This window comes from Mesitornis unicolor, unplaced genomic scaffold (assembly GCF_000695765.1).
Source record: "Mesitornis unicolor isolate BGI_N332 unplaced genomic scaffold, ASM69576v1 scaffold481, whole genome shotgun sequence".
In the NCBI taxonomy this organism is placed as follows: domain Eukaryota; kingdom Metazoa; phylum Chordata; class Aves; order Mesitornithiformes; family Mesitornithidae; genus Mesitornis; species Mesitornis unicolor.
The window spans coordinates 1-15198 of NW_010164212.1; the positions used below are offsets into that span (position 1 = coordinate 1).

The 15198-nt window shown below is 38.7% G+C and overlaps 1 protein-coding gene across 8 annotated transcripts in view; it reads right to left on the bottom strand.

Moving 5' to 3' along the window:
* Positions 1-3099: 3099 nt before the first annotated feature.
* Positions 3100-15198, bottom strand: part of MADD (MAP-kinase activating death domain) — a 45545-nt gene continuing 33446 nt past the window's right edge. For 7 of the 8 annotated variants that reach the window (XM_010194198.1, XM_010194197.1, XM_010194196.1 and 4 more), the window contains 9 exons: positions 13137-13295; positions 11349-11457; positions 10250-10370; positions 8984-9089; positions 6899-7009; positions 5861-5968; positions 5613-5777; positions 3806-3878; positions 3100-3212 (listed from right to left, as the gene is read on the bottom strand). In XM_010194198.1, the coding sequence (XP_010192500.1) occupies positions 3100-3212; positions 3806-3878; positions 5613-5777; positions 5861-5968; positions 6899-7009; positions 8984-9089; positions 10250-10370; positions 11349-11457; positions 13137-13295 (1065 nt within the window). Of the gene's footprint in view, positions 3213-3805; positions 3879-5612; positions 5778-5860; positions 5969-6898; positions 7010-8983; positions 9090-10249; positions 10371-10725; positions 10789-11348; positions 11458-13136; positions 13296-15198 lie in introns of all 8 variants that reach the window. The other variant, XM_010194191.1, reaches the window with a different exon arrangement.

The following is a 15198-nucleotide window of genomic DNA, read 5'->3' on the forward strand; positions in this document are numbered from 1 at the left end:
TATATTACATATATTATATTATATATATTATAATATAATTTGTAGATGTGAACTTGGAATAGTCTGCCAATGCCACAGGTACGCTTCATTCCTCCCTACTCCAAAGGAATTCCTCTGACCTGATAGACATAGATAGACTTGAACATTTTTTCTTCTTAAACTTAAGTGCGCTGCTGGCATGGTGAGACAGCTTTTGAACACTAAAGACAACTATCATGTGTCAATAATAGGCTGGTCTACCATGCATCTAAGACATTTCCTGAGGAATTCACAAGGCAGTAAGAAAGTACACACACTGCAAATCAAGGGCCTTCAAAAACAGTTTCATGAAAAGAAGCACCATTCTAACGTTGAAGCAGTATATTCAGTGTTCTCAGGTAGGACAGAATAGACTCCCTTTATCTTTTAAAAAAAACAACCTAGAAAGTCCTCTTTCTATGTTCTAAATGAATTATTTCTATGACATTCAACTCAGCAGAGCAAGAGATATCCCTTCTTTTAGTAAGCTGCATTGCTGAAAAGAGCACTTGGAAAGAGGGCCAAGAACAGGGCCTGTATATGGAGTAAGAAAAGAAAGATGAAGGGAAAGCTGTGCCTGATGAGGTCCTGTAGGCATTTGTTGGTCAGTATCCCCATCCAGTAACCCCAGAGAAACATCTGTAGGAACTGGTTTTAATCATGCTCATATACATATTCTGAAATCAACTGCCTTAGGGAGCAATTCATATAATTCTCATGAAAATGGGAAAGGACAGTTCATCTAGAACAGCAGATCTTATATTAAGAAAGCAGATTGGTTGATGAGGGTTAGAATAAGAACACAAACATCCTTTAGCTCCACAGATTATGAAATTTGAGGGGATTTTTTTTTGTATGGTGCAACTAGTAGGAGTTCTTTACAAAGCTGCTATAGTTGTCCATTCTATATGAACCTTCAAATGGCAAACTTTTGATGTCTGTTTAAATATTCTGTTTTCAGAAGGAAAAGAAGAATATCTATTAGATCCACTAAAGGTACTGAATGCCCTTGCCAGCTGGCAATGTAAATCTAACAGACCAAGAATTAAATATATTGAAGTATATTTTCCAGAACTGTACTTGTTTCAATATCCATCTTAAGTAAGGGAAACTGATCTGACTACAGTCTCATTGGAAAGGTGATGAAGAGGAGGAATAATCTTTCAGGTGGGGGAGACAGCTGGCATACTTTCTGGGCCTGACCTGCACAGACTGTCTTCCAGAAAAGTCATAGTAATTTTCATCACAGACAGCAAATTAGAACACCATTCTTTATAAGGAAGGATATGACAAAGCTAACAGTCTAGGAGTGCTAGTGGTAGCACAGGACTCAGTTATCTGTGGTATGAAATTCAACTGGTAATGGTCCTGACAGTCATATAATAACAATCAGTACTAGATTTCTCTAAGTTTTTTTTCTCAGAAAGTCATTCCAGTCTTTCAGGGGGGGGAAAAAAATAAATTTTTGAATTTAAGGACAAGGTTATGATGTAGGATTTGGAGGGGTTTTTTTGGACAGATGCATGTGTGCTCATTATGTGTTTAACACTGAGTGTCTTTGTCTTGTGAACATGCCTGTTACACTGAAGAAATCATGATGATGATGTGGCTACCTCCTTATCTATCTTTTCTCACTGCAAATGCATGTATGCGTGGGTGTTCATTTATGAGATAGAGTTATCTCAATAGACTGTTAAAGAGATGAGCAGTTTGAGCTCAACATCTTTTTTTACTTCTGGCAGAAGATGAAAAAGGAGAAGCAAACAGAACATACCCTATGGTGTGTCCCTATCTTAGGACAAAGTAATTTCTATTACATCCAGTTTAATTTTCAAAGGCTTTAGACCTGCCATTGCCAATAACTATGAAAATTCGTTCTGTGTTGCTGATGAGTTCCTCTTGCAGTTCTTCATATTTCAGCAAATCTAATAAAAAGTTACAATCTATAGTCTACAGGTAGACTGCTCCATCACAGAGTAGATTTGAAATACTAGAGCAGGTCAGCACGTAGGCCAGGATCTACCCTGGTAACAGACAGTAAGAAAACTGAAGGAGGTTCACAGCTCTCCATTCCTTACACTGGCAAATACGAACGCAGAGGCACACAGTGCTGCTGTATACTTGGGAGAAGTATTAAAGATTCTGAGCATGTGTGTTTGAGATGCACTTGCACTTCCAGTGGGATCTACACTGATGTATCCTCAAAGAAGAACAAAGCTTGTGTGAGGAGAAAAGTCTAGTCAGGAGGAAAGGAAAAAACACTCCACGAGGACTGACAGAAGCTTTTCTTTCTCGCTCTCTCTCTCACACACACTCTCTCCCCCCCCGAAAAACAATTCTACTGTATAGCACAGCATGCATTTAATATCATATGCAAAACAAAAAAACACAAAGCAAAATAAAAAACAAGGATAAAAGGAAGCAACAGAAACAACATCCAGAGAAAGGAAGAAATGACAATTCTATTTGTGTTTCCTCTATGCCCAAAGATCTGCTATTTGGAAGGAAAAAAAGAATCAGTAATTTTTTATTTTTGTGAATTACAGCAAGACCCACTTTCGCATTTTATTTTCATACTAAATTCCACAGACGATTTTTCAAATTTTAAAACAAGACAGATTATATATGATGCAGAAGGTCGCCCTCTTTATCTGCAATATTCAAATACTTTAAGGTTGACTGCTTATGCCATCAGAATATGTTCGTAGTGTGAGGCATTATGGCAGTTTAGCTCACTATTGATTACTTTTTCTGTCCCTTAATATACTGGCTACCATTTGTTTTGTGCCTAGACAATTCAGACGGCCAGAAACAAGAAGCTGAAACCTGTATCAATGTTTTTTATCAATTGATTATAGTTTTCCTATAAAATATAGGATATTTAATTTCAGTGCATTTTTACACACATATATATGTATATATATATTTATATGTGCATGTGTGGTTTTGTGTAAATATATATATATGCTTTTTTACCACCATCATGCTATCCCTTCTACTTGCTGATGCTCTGGGAAGAGGAAACACATATACAGGAGAGCTGCAAAAGCTTCATGCTCACAGTCTTCTCACAGATTTCCCTCATACCTGACTGTGCATAAATTTCAGGTTAATTCCTTCCAGTGTGACCTGAAGAAGACCTCCTTCACCAGTTTTCATATCCTGCACAGGGAACTCGCCACCCAACTCAGGGCCTGTGACACGTTTAATTAAAAAAAAAAATCAAAGAAAAACAAACAAGCAAAAATATCCAGAGAGAAAACATAGGAAACAGTCAGTCAAGTCATGATATGTGGAAGGGAAATATAAAGCAATAAAAACGTAATTTCTATTTGACGTGCATAGCAAGAGGACACTACTAAGGAGAGTAGGCAGCATTTCAGTAGAGTCCACTCACTAATGACAGCCTTCTGAGAACCACTAAAGTATTGTAACAAATTTCATCCTATGTCTCAATTGGGAATATCAGGAGTAGGAAGACAACCATGAAGAGAAAGTGAAGCTGAAGTTTCATAGTCTTTTCGTAGTTGTCATTTGACTGGCAGGTAGTCCTCCTTACACATAAGTCTTCTTTATACAGGTGTTTTGTTTTGGTTTGCATTTAGAGTGAGGTATGTGGGGATGCGCATACTAATGATAACACTAAGTTTGCTACGTACACATAGTGTACAAAGCTACCCTCAGATTTTCAAGTAAAAGGAGATTATGTTCAAAGAAGTCATTACTGAAAGAAAATTGTTGATTGCAGATTAAACAACAAATGTTCCCAACAAGAAAAATCTTGTACCTGGTTTAATGCTTTGCTGTCTTGCTGCTGCTCGCTCCATACTGTCTTTTACACAGTAGTATAATTCCCGACACTAACATATAAAAGAAGAGGAATACATTGTTATTTTTCCAATTTACTAAGAGAACAGCAAGTATTCTCTACAAAAAGAACAAGACTCATGTGATGCATTATGACAAAAAGCCTATAAAAGTTTGACCACAGCTAATTACTAGATGGCATTTATATTTATTTTCCAAGTTGACAGAGAAATGTTTCATATCCTTTCATAGCACAAGCAAGTGAAGAGTTTATGGCCTGCAACATGCTCATGAGCAATCTAACCAAGTTTACTCAGTTCCCTAGTGTAGAAAGAGTCTCAACACAGTATCACAATCCCTCTCTCTCTTTCAGTTTCCAGCAATGTTACTGGTCATGCTCATATGATCTCTCTTTTTGTTATTTGTATCCATTTTCTTATGCCATATTCTTTTATTCATCTTCCTCCAACTCCTCACTCTAATATCATAGAATATTAAGCCATAATCTCAGAGTAAAATTTAAGAAAATTTTCTATCTGAAGCCCAATATACATGTAATTAGTTTTCAAAATAATTTCTGCTGCATACTGCTTTTGTCCTCCTTCCCTTTGTATTCACATCTGCATTATGATGACCTGGTCAGAAAATCCAAATTTTTTTGAAGCATAGATCTAATCCCTTTATATATCTAAAAGATAATAACCTTTCAAAATATTACTTGCATTTACAAATCTTTACATTTTGTTTGCTGGACACTGCATAGGAGCTCTAAGAGCTACTGGAGTTTTCCTAATAGATTTAAGCTATTTCTTCACATTTGCAAATAATCACATGGAGGAGAACCACCATAGAATCATAGAGTGGTCTGGGTTGGAAGGCACCTTAAAGATCATCTAGTTCCAACCCCACTGCCATGGGCAGGGACACCACCCACTAGACCAGGCTGCTCAAAGCCCTGTGCAACCTGGCCTTGAACACTTCCAGGGAGGGGACATCCACAGCTTCTCTGGGAAACCTGTTTCAGTGCTTCACCACCTTCACAGTAAAGAATTTTTTTCTTATATCTGATCTAAATCTACCCTCTTTCAGTTTAAATCCATTACCCATCGTCCTATCACTACCTGCCTTTGTAAAAAGTCCCTCTCCAGCTTTCCTGTAGATCCCCTTCAGAAGGCTGCTATAAGGTCTTCCTGGAGCCTTCTCTTCTCCACGCTGAACTCTCTCAGCCTAGCCTCACAGGGGAGGTGCTCCAGCCCTCTGGTTATCATTGTAGCCCTCCTCTGGACTTCCTCTAACAGGTCCATGTCCTGGGACCTCATATTAGTGCTTTCATATTAGTGGAGAATGTAGGGATATATGGAACAAAAATCAAACACAGGCCCATGGAGAAAAATATAGGTATTGTGCCAGTTTTTGTTTGCCATTAAAAAATATATAATTAAGCCAATTACTAAGACATAGCTTTATTTAGCTTTTTCCCCAAAAATCTAGCACAATATTTTTACTAGCTTTATAAGCCTGCAAGACAATGCAGTATTTAGTAATACTGATGCTTTTCTTCTTCTAACAAAAAAAAAAAACCCAAGTAAAAGCTACTGGCTTCAGGTAAATAATAACAATAGTGGCAGCTTCAGATGCCAGTGCTGTTAAGCAGCTGTTGCAGTTCAGTAACCAGTGCTGGAGAGAGACTGGTACTTTTTGATTAAACATGGAAAATGACACACCAAGGATTTGTTTGTTCTATGCAGCCATCCCTCAGTACTGTGTGTATTAAACAAGATTTGTACCTTCTTTGTGTAGAATTTGTTCAGTTGTGTCTCCTGACCATTCCTCCTCCAGAGGCACAGCACTTTTGTTTTGGGACAGTACGTCATGTTGATGAGTTTCTCATACCACCAACGTTCATACACAGTTCCAATGTTGCTTCTCAGCACAATGCAATCATCACATACCTGGGAGCACAAATTTTTATATAAGATTTCTAATATTATTTGTTGAATGCTACTAGTTGCATTAATATTATTCTTGTTTCTACCTCCATGAAAAATATGTCTCCTGTTGTGTCTGTCCCAGCATGTACTACAAAAGTCTGCTTCTTGATGTGGCGGCTGCCGCTGGGTCTCACAGGGAGTTCACGTCCATTCTAGAGAAAACAAAGGCAGTCATTAATGAACTCTGAAACCAATTTCTCCTCATCTATTGAAAAAAGTCCATTAGGTGACACCAGAAGTATTTGCAACAAACAAAAGAAAAAATAAGTATTTTTAACACAACTGATTGGAGACAATTTTGGACAAAGCCTTAACCAAGACACTCTAGTAAGTATAGCATCAACAAGTGTGACTATGAGAGTTATCACAGCATACAACATCATCACTCTGGTATCATACTCAGTATGGGATAGTGAGGTGTCCGGGTTCCAGTGACATTGCAGTAAACTGGTCTGCTTTTTCCCATTTAATTGTAAGATAATTTTGTGTCATTTCTGTGCATAAAACTAAGTTCCAAATGTAAAAATGCTTTGAAAAAGTAGCTTTCAAAGAGCCTGACTTGCATCCACCCTGGTGATGGTTGTGTTAAAAGCTGGCTAGTTCTATTAAGTATTAGCCTAAATTCTTAATGAGCATTACAGGACGTAAAGTTTATTCTGCATGGCAGCTGACAGTGGAAACAGTTTTGTACAGAAACTCATTGCTGCGAGTCTTACAGTGATGTGAAAACTGATGGAAAACTAAACACTTGTTACAGCCTTAGTAAGAACAAAGGTTCCCACCCACAAAAGTGCTATTAAGAAAACATTAAGAGTTGCATAGAACTGTGGTACTGAAGTGTCATGTTTATACATATTTGTATTGCAGTTCTAATTGATAACTGCATAATCCTATTATATTATAAACAGGGTTGTACAGTCACAGTCTTTATTCTATACATGTGAAGACAATGTTTAATAATGCTATTTAATTTTTAATATTTTTAAATCAGTGTTGCAGAGCATTTATAGAAGAATTTTCAGATAATTTTTTTCTTCCACTGTAGCTCCCACAGGTACATCACTCATCACTGTTTTACTTACCAGATTGGCAAGTTTGTCTAGAATATCATTTATTTGCTGGCTGTGCACCAATCCAATATGCGATTTTCCCATCAGACGACGCACCTTTTTCCTAATGTCATTCTTGTTCACCTAGAAAGCAGATACAAAGGCAGTTAAACACAAGCAAGTCTTGTCTCCCAAAACCAACATAGCTTGGTTTTCATTGCTAAGACAGTAGCACAACTCATCTACAACTCAGTCATGCTAGGGCCTCTTTAGCCCAGCAGTACAAGCAGAAGTTGCACGTACACCACTTTTCCCAGCTACTGGGTAAGCGATGCTGGGCACAACAGATTTCCTGCCTATGCCTGCACAACAGAGCAGCAATTCCACTACCATTCACTTCCAACTACTGACTTCAAAAGCCTCAGTTCTCCATGTTGCCACTTTTATGATGGGTCTCATTTTCCAGGCTATCTTCTCCACCTCTTCCTCTGCAAAGAGTTGTTTTAGACACAAGAAATACTAACACAAAGGCATGATGTCTTTCAGAATTCTCACTCTTCTGTGATCTGTTTCCTGGTCACTAGGCCAGGACTCTAATAAACATTTCCAGATTATCCTCAAACAGAAGCAGGATCCTCCTGAAGATGAACTACAGTGAAGTTAATAAAAAACATTTCTCCCCAGGCATCATTTCAAAAGTCTATTACGAATGCCAACTATTGATACTAAAGGCTTCAAGACAGTACACTCATGCTTGAGCGCTGACTTCAAGCTAGATCAGACATTCTTTTTAATCATATTGTGATTATGACCTTTGTGCTATGGAGCATAAAAAACAAACTCAATTTGCTTCTCTTCTTTGGCAAGAATTCTTTGCACTTGAAAGAAAACACTCTATTGATACTGTAAAAGAATTTTTTTAGGTAAAAACTACTAGGCTTTGCTATCAAAAAAAAAAGAAAAGAAATTAAAATACCAAGGTGTTGGGTTTGGAGGATTATGCTTCCCCTGACAGCTCAGAAGAATCCACCTCTAGTAACAGAAGGCCTCCAATTCTGCAGTTTCTACTACAGGTTGCCCTAAGATGAGATACCTTGGTACAGTCTTTAGTCTCTTAAAGCCTTCACTGTAACTGCTTGAAAAAAATCCTATAATAATATAATATAATATATATACAAATAATATATACCAAATTCTAGATCCACCACCTTTATCCCAAAACTGATAGTCGGTGGGGTGAAGTAACTCAACTAAAAACACTCCACAACCCTTATTTTGCCCAGTTCTTCATCCCATTCTCACTCTTGAGCATCTCTGAAGATGAACTGAAATAAACAGTATTTTTATCACCACTTTCAGATCCCCTGCATTCCCTTTTCATCTATAACTCATAGGCCCAGAGTGATATAATTTTCAAAGGCATAATATCTTGTTTGCCTCCTTAACCCTTCTCCCCAGGAAACTGTTTTCTTGGGGATCTGAATATTTTGACCACATCAAAAGACACTCTTCACCTCTGGGACTAACTCTTATCAACATCTGTCATGAGATAGAGCCTTTTGAAACCAATATTATTTGCTCTCCTCTTTTGTATCCTGTGATGAAAGTAACTGCATTTGTTATTATTACCTCTGCTTTAAGTATTGCAGTGATGCATGTCCTAATGGCCAAATCCCACAGTTGTCTTCTGAAATAAACTCATTCCAAATATAATCAAATCCCATTTTACAACTTACCTTCACATTCCATTTATGTCAAGAAAAATCAATACCTTCTTTCTCTCTCACCACTTTCCCCTCCCCCCCAAAATTACATACAATAACTTCTTCCACTGGTTGGGTATCAGACATTCTTTATGTATGGAATGATGTCTCACCTCTTCTCTTAAACAGTGAAAGTTATCAAACTATGTATATGTATACCCATGGCACAGAACTGAATAAACATAGACAACATATCTCAAAGCAATTTTTTCATTAAGATTAGATGTTTTATAACACTCTTTTATACTTCACTGTTCTAAGCTCTGTAAATGGAGGTTTATGGTTTGAAGGCAATACCATCAAAATATATTGCTTAAATCTGAGCAGCAATCTATTAAAAAGAAAAAAAAGTCACCTTTATCATGAGCATATAAGCAATCATATTATGCAGCAGTGTAGCCAACAAGCGGTCCTCATCATCCTCCAAACGCTTTCGATCATGTTCTCCCAGGGAAAGATACCTGCAAGAAGAGCTAGACCTGAAGCAGACTCACAGGCATTCTTCATCCAATTCATTAAAGCACTGGCAGAGGACAGACCACTATTTGTAAAGTGTATGGCAAATAAAACCTCCAAAAACACTAAGCCACATGGGCTTTTCTAGTAATATACTGTGATCACTAATTAAACATTTCCATTAATTATTAACTAGTTGAAGTAAATAACATCTGCTCAGTGGGAAAGTTCTCAGTCACCCACTGGCTCTATCCATTTCCTGTTTTCTGCAGTTGCAGCTTCATGACAATTACAACTGCTACAATAGGAACATGTACTTCAGTACAAGAGCTACCCGCCTTTAGAGCTTAAATGTAGCTGGCAAGGCAGAAGTAAACTGATGAAGGAAGTACACAGGCATTCTCTTTTTCCAGTAAGGGAGGTAGTTTGTGGAAAAAAGAAACCATTTTCAAACTAGCACCCCCCAAATTAAGTTCTTATTTTGGCTAACAGATCCCACATTGCATGACAGCATGAGTGTAGGTGGTACAGCTACAGATGGCAAACAGAGCAGACAATGATCAGATATGAACAGAGCTAAGGAAAAAAAAAAAGGCAAGCAGGTAGTGAAGATTGACATCTTAGAAGCAGTTTAGCTTTAAGCAACCACACAGACATTTCTAGAGAGTGGTTCCATTGTGGTTTTCTTGTTTGTTTCTTTTAACTACAAACTGTAAAGTGAAAACACCTATAAGTGACTTTGCATTTTGAGAAGGCTCAAAATTCAGTTTCTGAAGACATTTAACTCTTTCACTTTATGTCAATACACAGTATCTTCCTTTATTCCAGCATATAGTCACTTTGCTGCAGAAATCTGCTTTATTACTGATCTAGTCGATTCCATCTATTCACAAAGTGATCATGCTTACATTACCCATTTCTCTGGAAATATCACCTCTCCAAGAGTTAAAAAAAAAATACATGTCACAACTGAAGACCGTATTTCAGTACCAAGAGATACTGGTCAGCACAGAGACAAAAGGCTCACTTTGGAACAGTCAGGTATAGTAACAGATTTTACAAAGTGACAATCACATATTCAGCAGAATTTTGTTTTGTTTTTTTTTAACTATTTCAGGCCCAGGTGAAACAATGAGGAGGAAAGAGATCTACTACAGAACTTTACCTGTCAATCATTTCCTGAGGCCCCTGGTCCATCCCCATTCCTTCTCTCTCTAACATCACAGCATCCAAAAAAGCATCTTCCCAGAACTGCATCTGGTCCCACAAAGTTGAACGCTCTTTGCCTATGCAATGTATACAAAACATGAGCATTTATTCCATTCACTCCAGTCAAATACTTTAATTCCTGTTCCTCCCCACTCCTTGAAAATACCATAAGCTAACACACAATCCATATTAAAAAAAAGGCTAAACAAAAAGCAGTATCACAACTGAAGAAAAGTGTAAAAGAGAAGACAAGACATATCTCTCATTCTAATTCACTGCAAAATCTTTTCATACCCTTACACAAAAGTACCACTCATCTCTATTCTTTAAGGAGCATATCTTCTTCCATATACGATTAACACCGACAGGAATATCTCACACAAACACAGATCATAGCAAACACACAAAGAAGTGGAAAGATAAGATTATTACTCATAGAGAAGGTTTCCATTGCAGCATCCTCTAACTGGTCCCACACAGATCCTTTATCCCTACCTGCACCATTCCAAGCAGGTAGGAACAATAAATGGAAAGGATGAAAAACACAGGAAAAGAGAGCTCTTGATTAACAGCAAGTCCAGATGAAATACATTTCAAAAAAGCCAATATACTCCTAAATCATGGATACACTCTAAGGCCATTAGTATTCTGAGTTTAACACTCCTCTGTGAGGAGTACTTCAGTACTCAATGACTTAAGCTGAACGATCATTTTCCAAGATCAGTGATACATTTTTGCCTTCCATGCACAGCTAAGTAAGTTCCTTCTACTCTTTTTCAACAATTTAAAGAATTAATATTCAAGAACAGCAAGAGCCTTGGACGAACTACATTTTATGCAAGCTACGCCACTCACATCCATCTCCTCTTATTCAAATCTCCCCAGCAAATTTTTGGCTTTAGTCCAAATAGCCTGATGCACCCCACTATTCTACCAGTACGGACAAGAAGTAGTTAAAAACAGCCTGGGAATGTAAAAATTCCAGTGTGCCCCAGACACAATTCCACCCGAACTTCAGTCAAAAAGATCCCCTCCCCTCAAAAAAAGTAGTTTACCCAAAAGTCCTTCATAGAGATAGACACGCTGGCTCCCATCCTCGGGACCTCTCCCTGGAGTACTGCCTTTGCTATCCTTCACACTCTGCTTCAGGTTGTGAGACTTTGCCTGAAAAGAATACAAGAGGTGTCAGACAATTTAACTCTGCACCCTGCAGGGCTGTTTTTTGCAGTCCGCTTTTGCATGTAACAGATGGAGTTTGCAAGCCATACTTCATAAACGCTTCTCCCACAGAAGTTCACAAAACAAATAAATTATTCTGTTCAAAGAGCAAGGTAATACACTTAGAAGTCCAGAGTCAGACAAAGGAAAAACAAAAAGAGACAGGTGGAGAAATCAAAACACAGGAAGCAAAATGCCTTCCTGAAGGAAAATTGAGACTAAACAAAAACCACAAATGCCAGACTAAAGAAAAAAAACAGTTAAACCTCTTCTGCCATCCTTCATAGTTCACGCTTATGCAGTAAGTTTGCCCAGATTCTAATAGTAAATCTTTCCCACTGCTTAGGAAATAGCTGAATATCACTGTCATTGTACAGTTTGTGAGGAACAGAGGAAGCAATACACAGTGTTCTCAAGAATACACAGAAAACAAATATTCACAAGCAGAATAAGATTACCTGAGCTTTATCTCACATTCAGATTTTACAGGTTTTTCTTTCATTTACCAATCATAAAGATACGACATTAAGCAAATGAACACATAATATCTGGTCTGAAGAACTGTGTGCTGGGACTATCAGTCAGCAGGAACCATCTATTTCTCTACCATCATGGTGCACTGCTTGACATTCATCATACACCACGTACACCCATCATCTTTGTTCTAGATCTGTTGCAAGGGTTCTTAAAATTCCATTTAGTTTCATTAATGAAGTAGGAAAATACAGAATATTAAGTGGTTTTTTTAAGAAAGTCTAACTATTTAGTAACAGAGAAAACACTCTTGCAGCTAAATAAGCAGACATGGTTACATCATTTTCATGCTTTTAGAAGAAATTTGCTATGAAGCAAAATGAGTTTGTTTGTTGCTTAAAATTAGAAGCAGAAGCCCTGTAAAGGCTTTTACAATCATACCAGTATTATAAAATAATGAACATAGTGAGACCAACCTTAAGGCATTGCAAGTTGTTTTCATCTATCTGGCTGACAGCTTGATTTAGCCAAATTGAGTATATAATTACTTTCTTGGTAAGATATGTATTAGAGGTTATACCAAATAAACAAGGACTTTAAAAAAACAAAATTAACAAGAAGTGGTCTCAGATAATTTGGATTTTGCTGCATACAGATCTTTCTCTTAGAAAGTTATATTTAGAAGTTATCATTGCACTTCAAATAGGATTAAAGTAGTTTTAAAGAAACAGAAGACCTGCTCAACATACAATGGGCCATCCCTGTCCTGTATCAAAGAGCTGCTCCTAAGAAACCGTTAGGCAAGGTCAAACAATGCCAATTGATGTTGTTTTGCCTCTGAAGGGCAATTGAATGTCCGTCTAGTTGAGAGAAATATTGATTGAGGGGAAAGAAAATATTGCTAGAGCCTGTAACATGGTGCAAGATGTGAAGCTACTGTTCTCAAACACCCATAGATTGCACAGAAAATAAAAGTATGTGGATCCATATAAAATTACATCTTTAACATTTTAGTATTGTAAGTCATTGCTGATTAACCCTTTCAACAGTATCAGAGATACTCATCCACACATGCACACATATTGAGATGATTACTGTACAAGCTTTAATTTAAATATAAAGAAAAGAAAAATAAAAAGGGAAGCCCTTACAAAGATAGAGCTAGTAGCAGAGTTTGTCTCAATTTCACTGTCTGACACAGTGCCTCTGGATCCTGCCAAATTGCCACCATTTTCCACGCTTGGGCCATCACCAGCATTGCTACTCAAGTCACTGTCTGCTCCTAATGTCTCTCCAGAACTGTTACTAACCTGTGGAGAAAAATAAAGCAGTTACCTTCAATAGAAAAAGACACTGTGGAGAGAAAAGTTGTAAAATGGTTCTTCTCAAGGCACAAAATAAGAAGCAGTACAACATTTGCCTTTTATCCTTCAGTAACATTATCTTTCCATCAAATCCTACTCTGCAGAAAAAGATGAAGAGAAGACTCAAAAAGCCCTTTAGAAAAATCAGAGAACTGTTTAGGTTGGAAGGGGTCTGTTAAGACCATCTACAGACGAGCCCCGCTGCTCAAGCAGGGTCAGCTAGAATATGTTGCTGAGGACCACGTCCAGTCAGGTCTTTTAAATCTCCACAGATGGAGAATCCACAACCTCTCTGGGCAAAGTGCTCCAGTGTTTGACCATCCTCAAACTAAAAAAGTGTTTTCTTGTGTTCTGATGGAATTTCCTGTGCTTTAATTATCGTGCCGATATAGTAGTGGATACTCCAGTGGATACTACCGAGAAGAGTCTGGTTACCCTGCCTTCAATTCCTCCCATCAGGTATTTATACCCGTTGATAGGATCCCCCCAGAGACTCGTCTTCTAGAGACTGAAGAGTCTCAGTTCTCTCAGTCCCTCCCTCTCATGAGGTGATGGTCCAGTCCCTTTATCATCTTCATGGCCCTGAGCTGGACCCGCTCCAGTAAGTCCTTATCGTTCTTGTACTGGGAAGCCCAGAACTGGGTATGATACTTCAGATGAAGCCTCAGTGGTGCAGAGTAAAGTGGAAGGATCACCTCCTTCGACCTGCTGACAATGCTCTTCCTAATACAGCCCAGAATACCGTTGGCCTTTTCTGCCACAAGGGGGTCACTGTCAGCCTGTTGTCCACAAGGATCCCAAGGTCCTTCCCAACAAAGCTGCCTTCCAGCCAGTCAGCCCCAGCGTGTAATGGTGTCTGGGGTTATTCCTCCCCAGATGTAGGACTTGGTATTTTTCCCTTCTTGGACTTCATAGATTAATCTCTGTCCAGTTCTCCAGCCTGTTCAGGCCCCTCTGAATGGTGGCAGAACCATCTGGTGTGTCAGTCATTCCTCCCAGTTTTGAATCACCTGTGAAACTGCTCTGTACCATCACCTAGGTCATCAATGCTGAACAGAACTGGCCCCAGTACTGACCCCAGTGGTACACCACTAGTGACTTGTCTCCAGCTGGACTTTGTGCTGCTGATCACAACTCTGGGCCCAGTCACGCAGCCAGTTTTCAGTCCACTTCTCTGTCCACTTACCTAATGCATAGCTTGTCAGCTTGTCCATGCTACAGGAGACAGTATCAAAAGCTTTACAGAAGTTGAGTGAGAAACTATCTGCTGCTCTGCCCTCATCCACCAAGGTAGTCATCTCATTGTAGAAGGGTATCAGATTGGCTAAGCATGCCTACCCCGTTGTAAATCCATGATGACTAGGTCCCATTCATCCTCTTGTCCTTCATGTGTTTGGAAACATTTTCCAGGAAGATTTTCTCCATCACATTTCCCAAGGACTGAGATGAAGCTGGCCAGCCTGTAGCTCCTCAGAACTTCCTTCTTGCCCTTCTTGAAGATAAAAGCACTATTTATTGTCTCTGAACAGTCATAGTGATTAGGAGAGGTTTCTGAAGACTGAAAGACAGCAAAGAGTGGCCTCTCAATGGCACCAGCCAGCTCCCTCAGTGCTTGTGGCTGCAATTCTTCAGGAACAATGGATTTACGTATATCCAGTTTGTTGAAGTGCTCCCTAGCCTGGTCATCCTCCTCCAAGGATGAATCTTCCTTGTTCCAGACTCAGGTCTCAGGGGCCTGGGAGTCCTGAAGGCCAGTGTTATTGGTAGAGACTAAGGCAAAGAATGCCCCAGGTACCTCAGACTTCTCCATCTGTCACCAGTTCCTCTGCCCCATTCAGCAGGCAGCCCC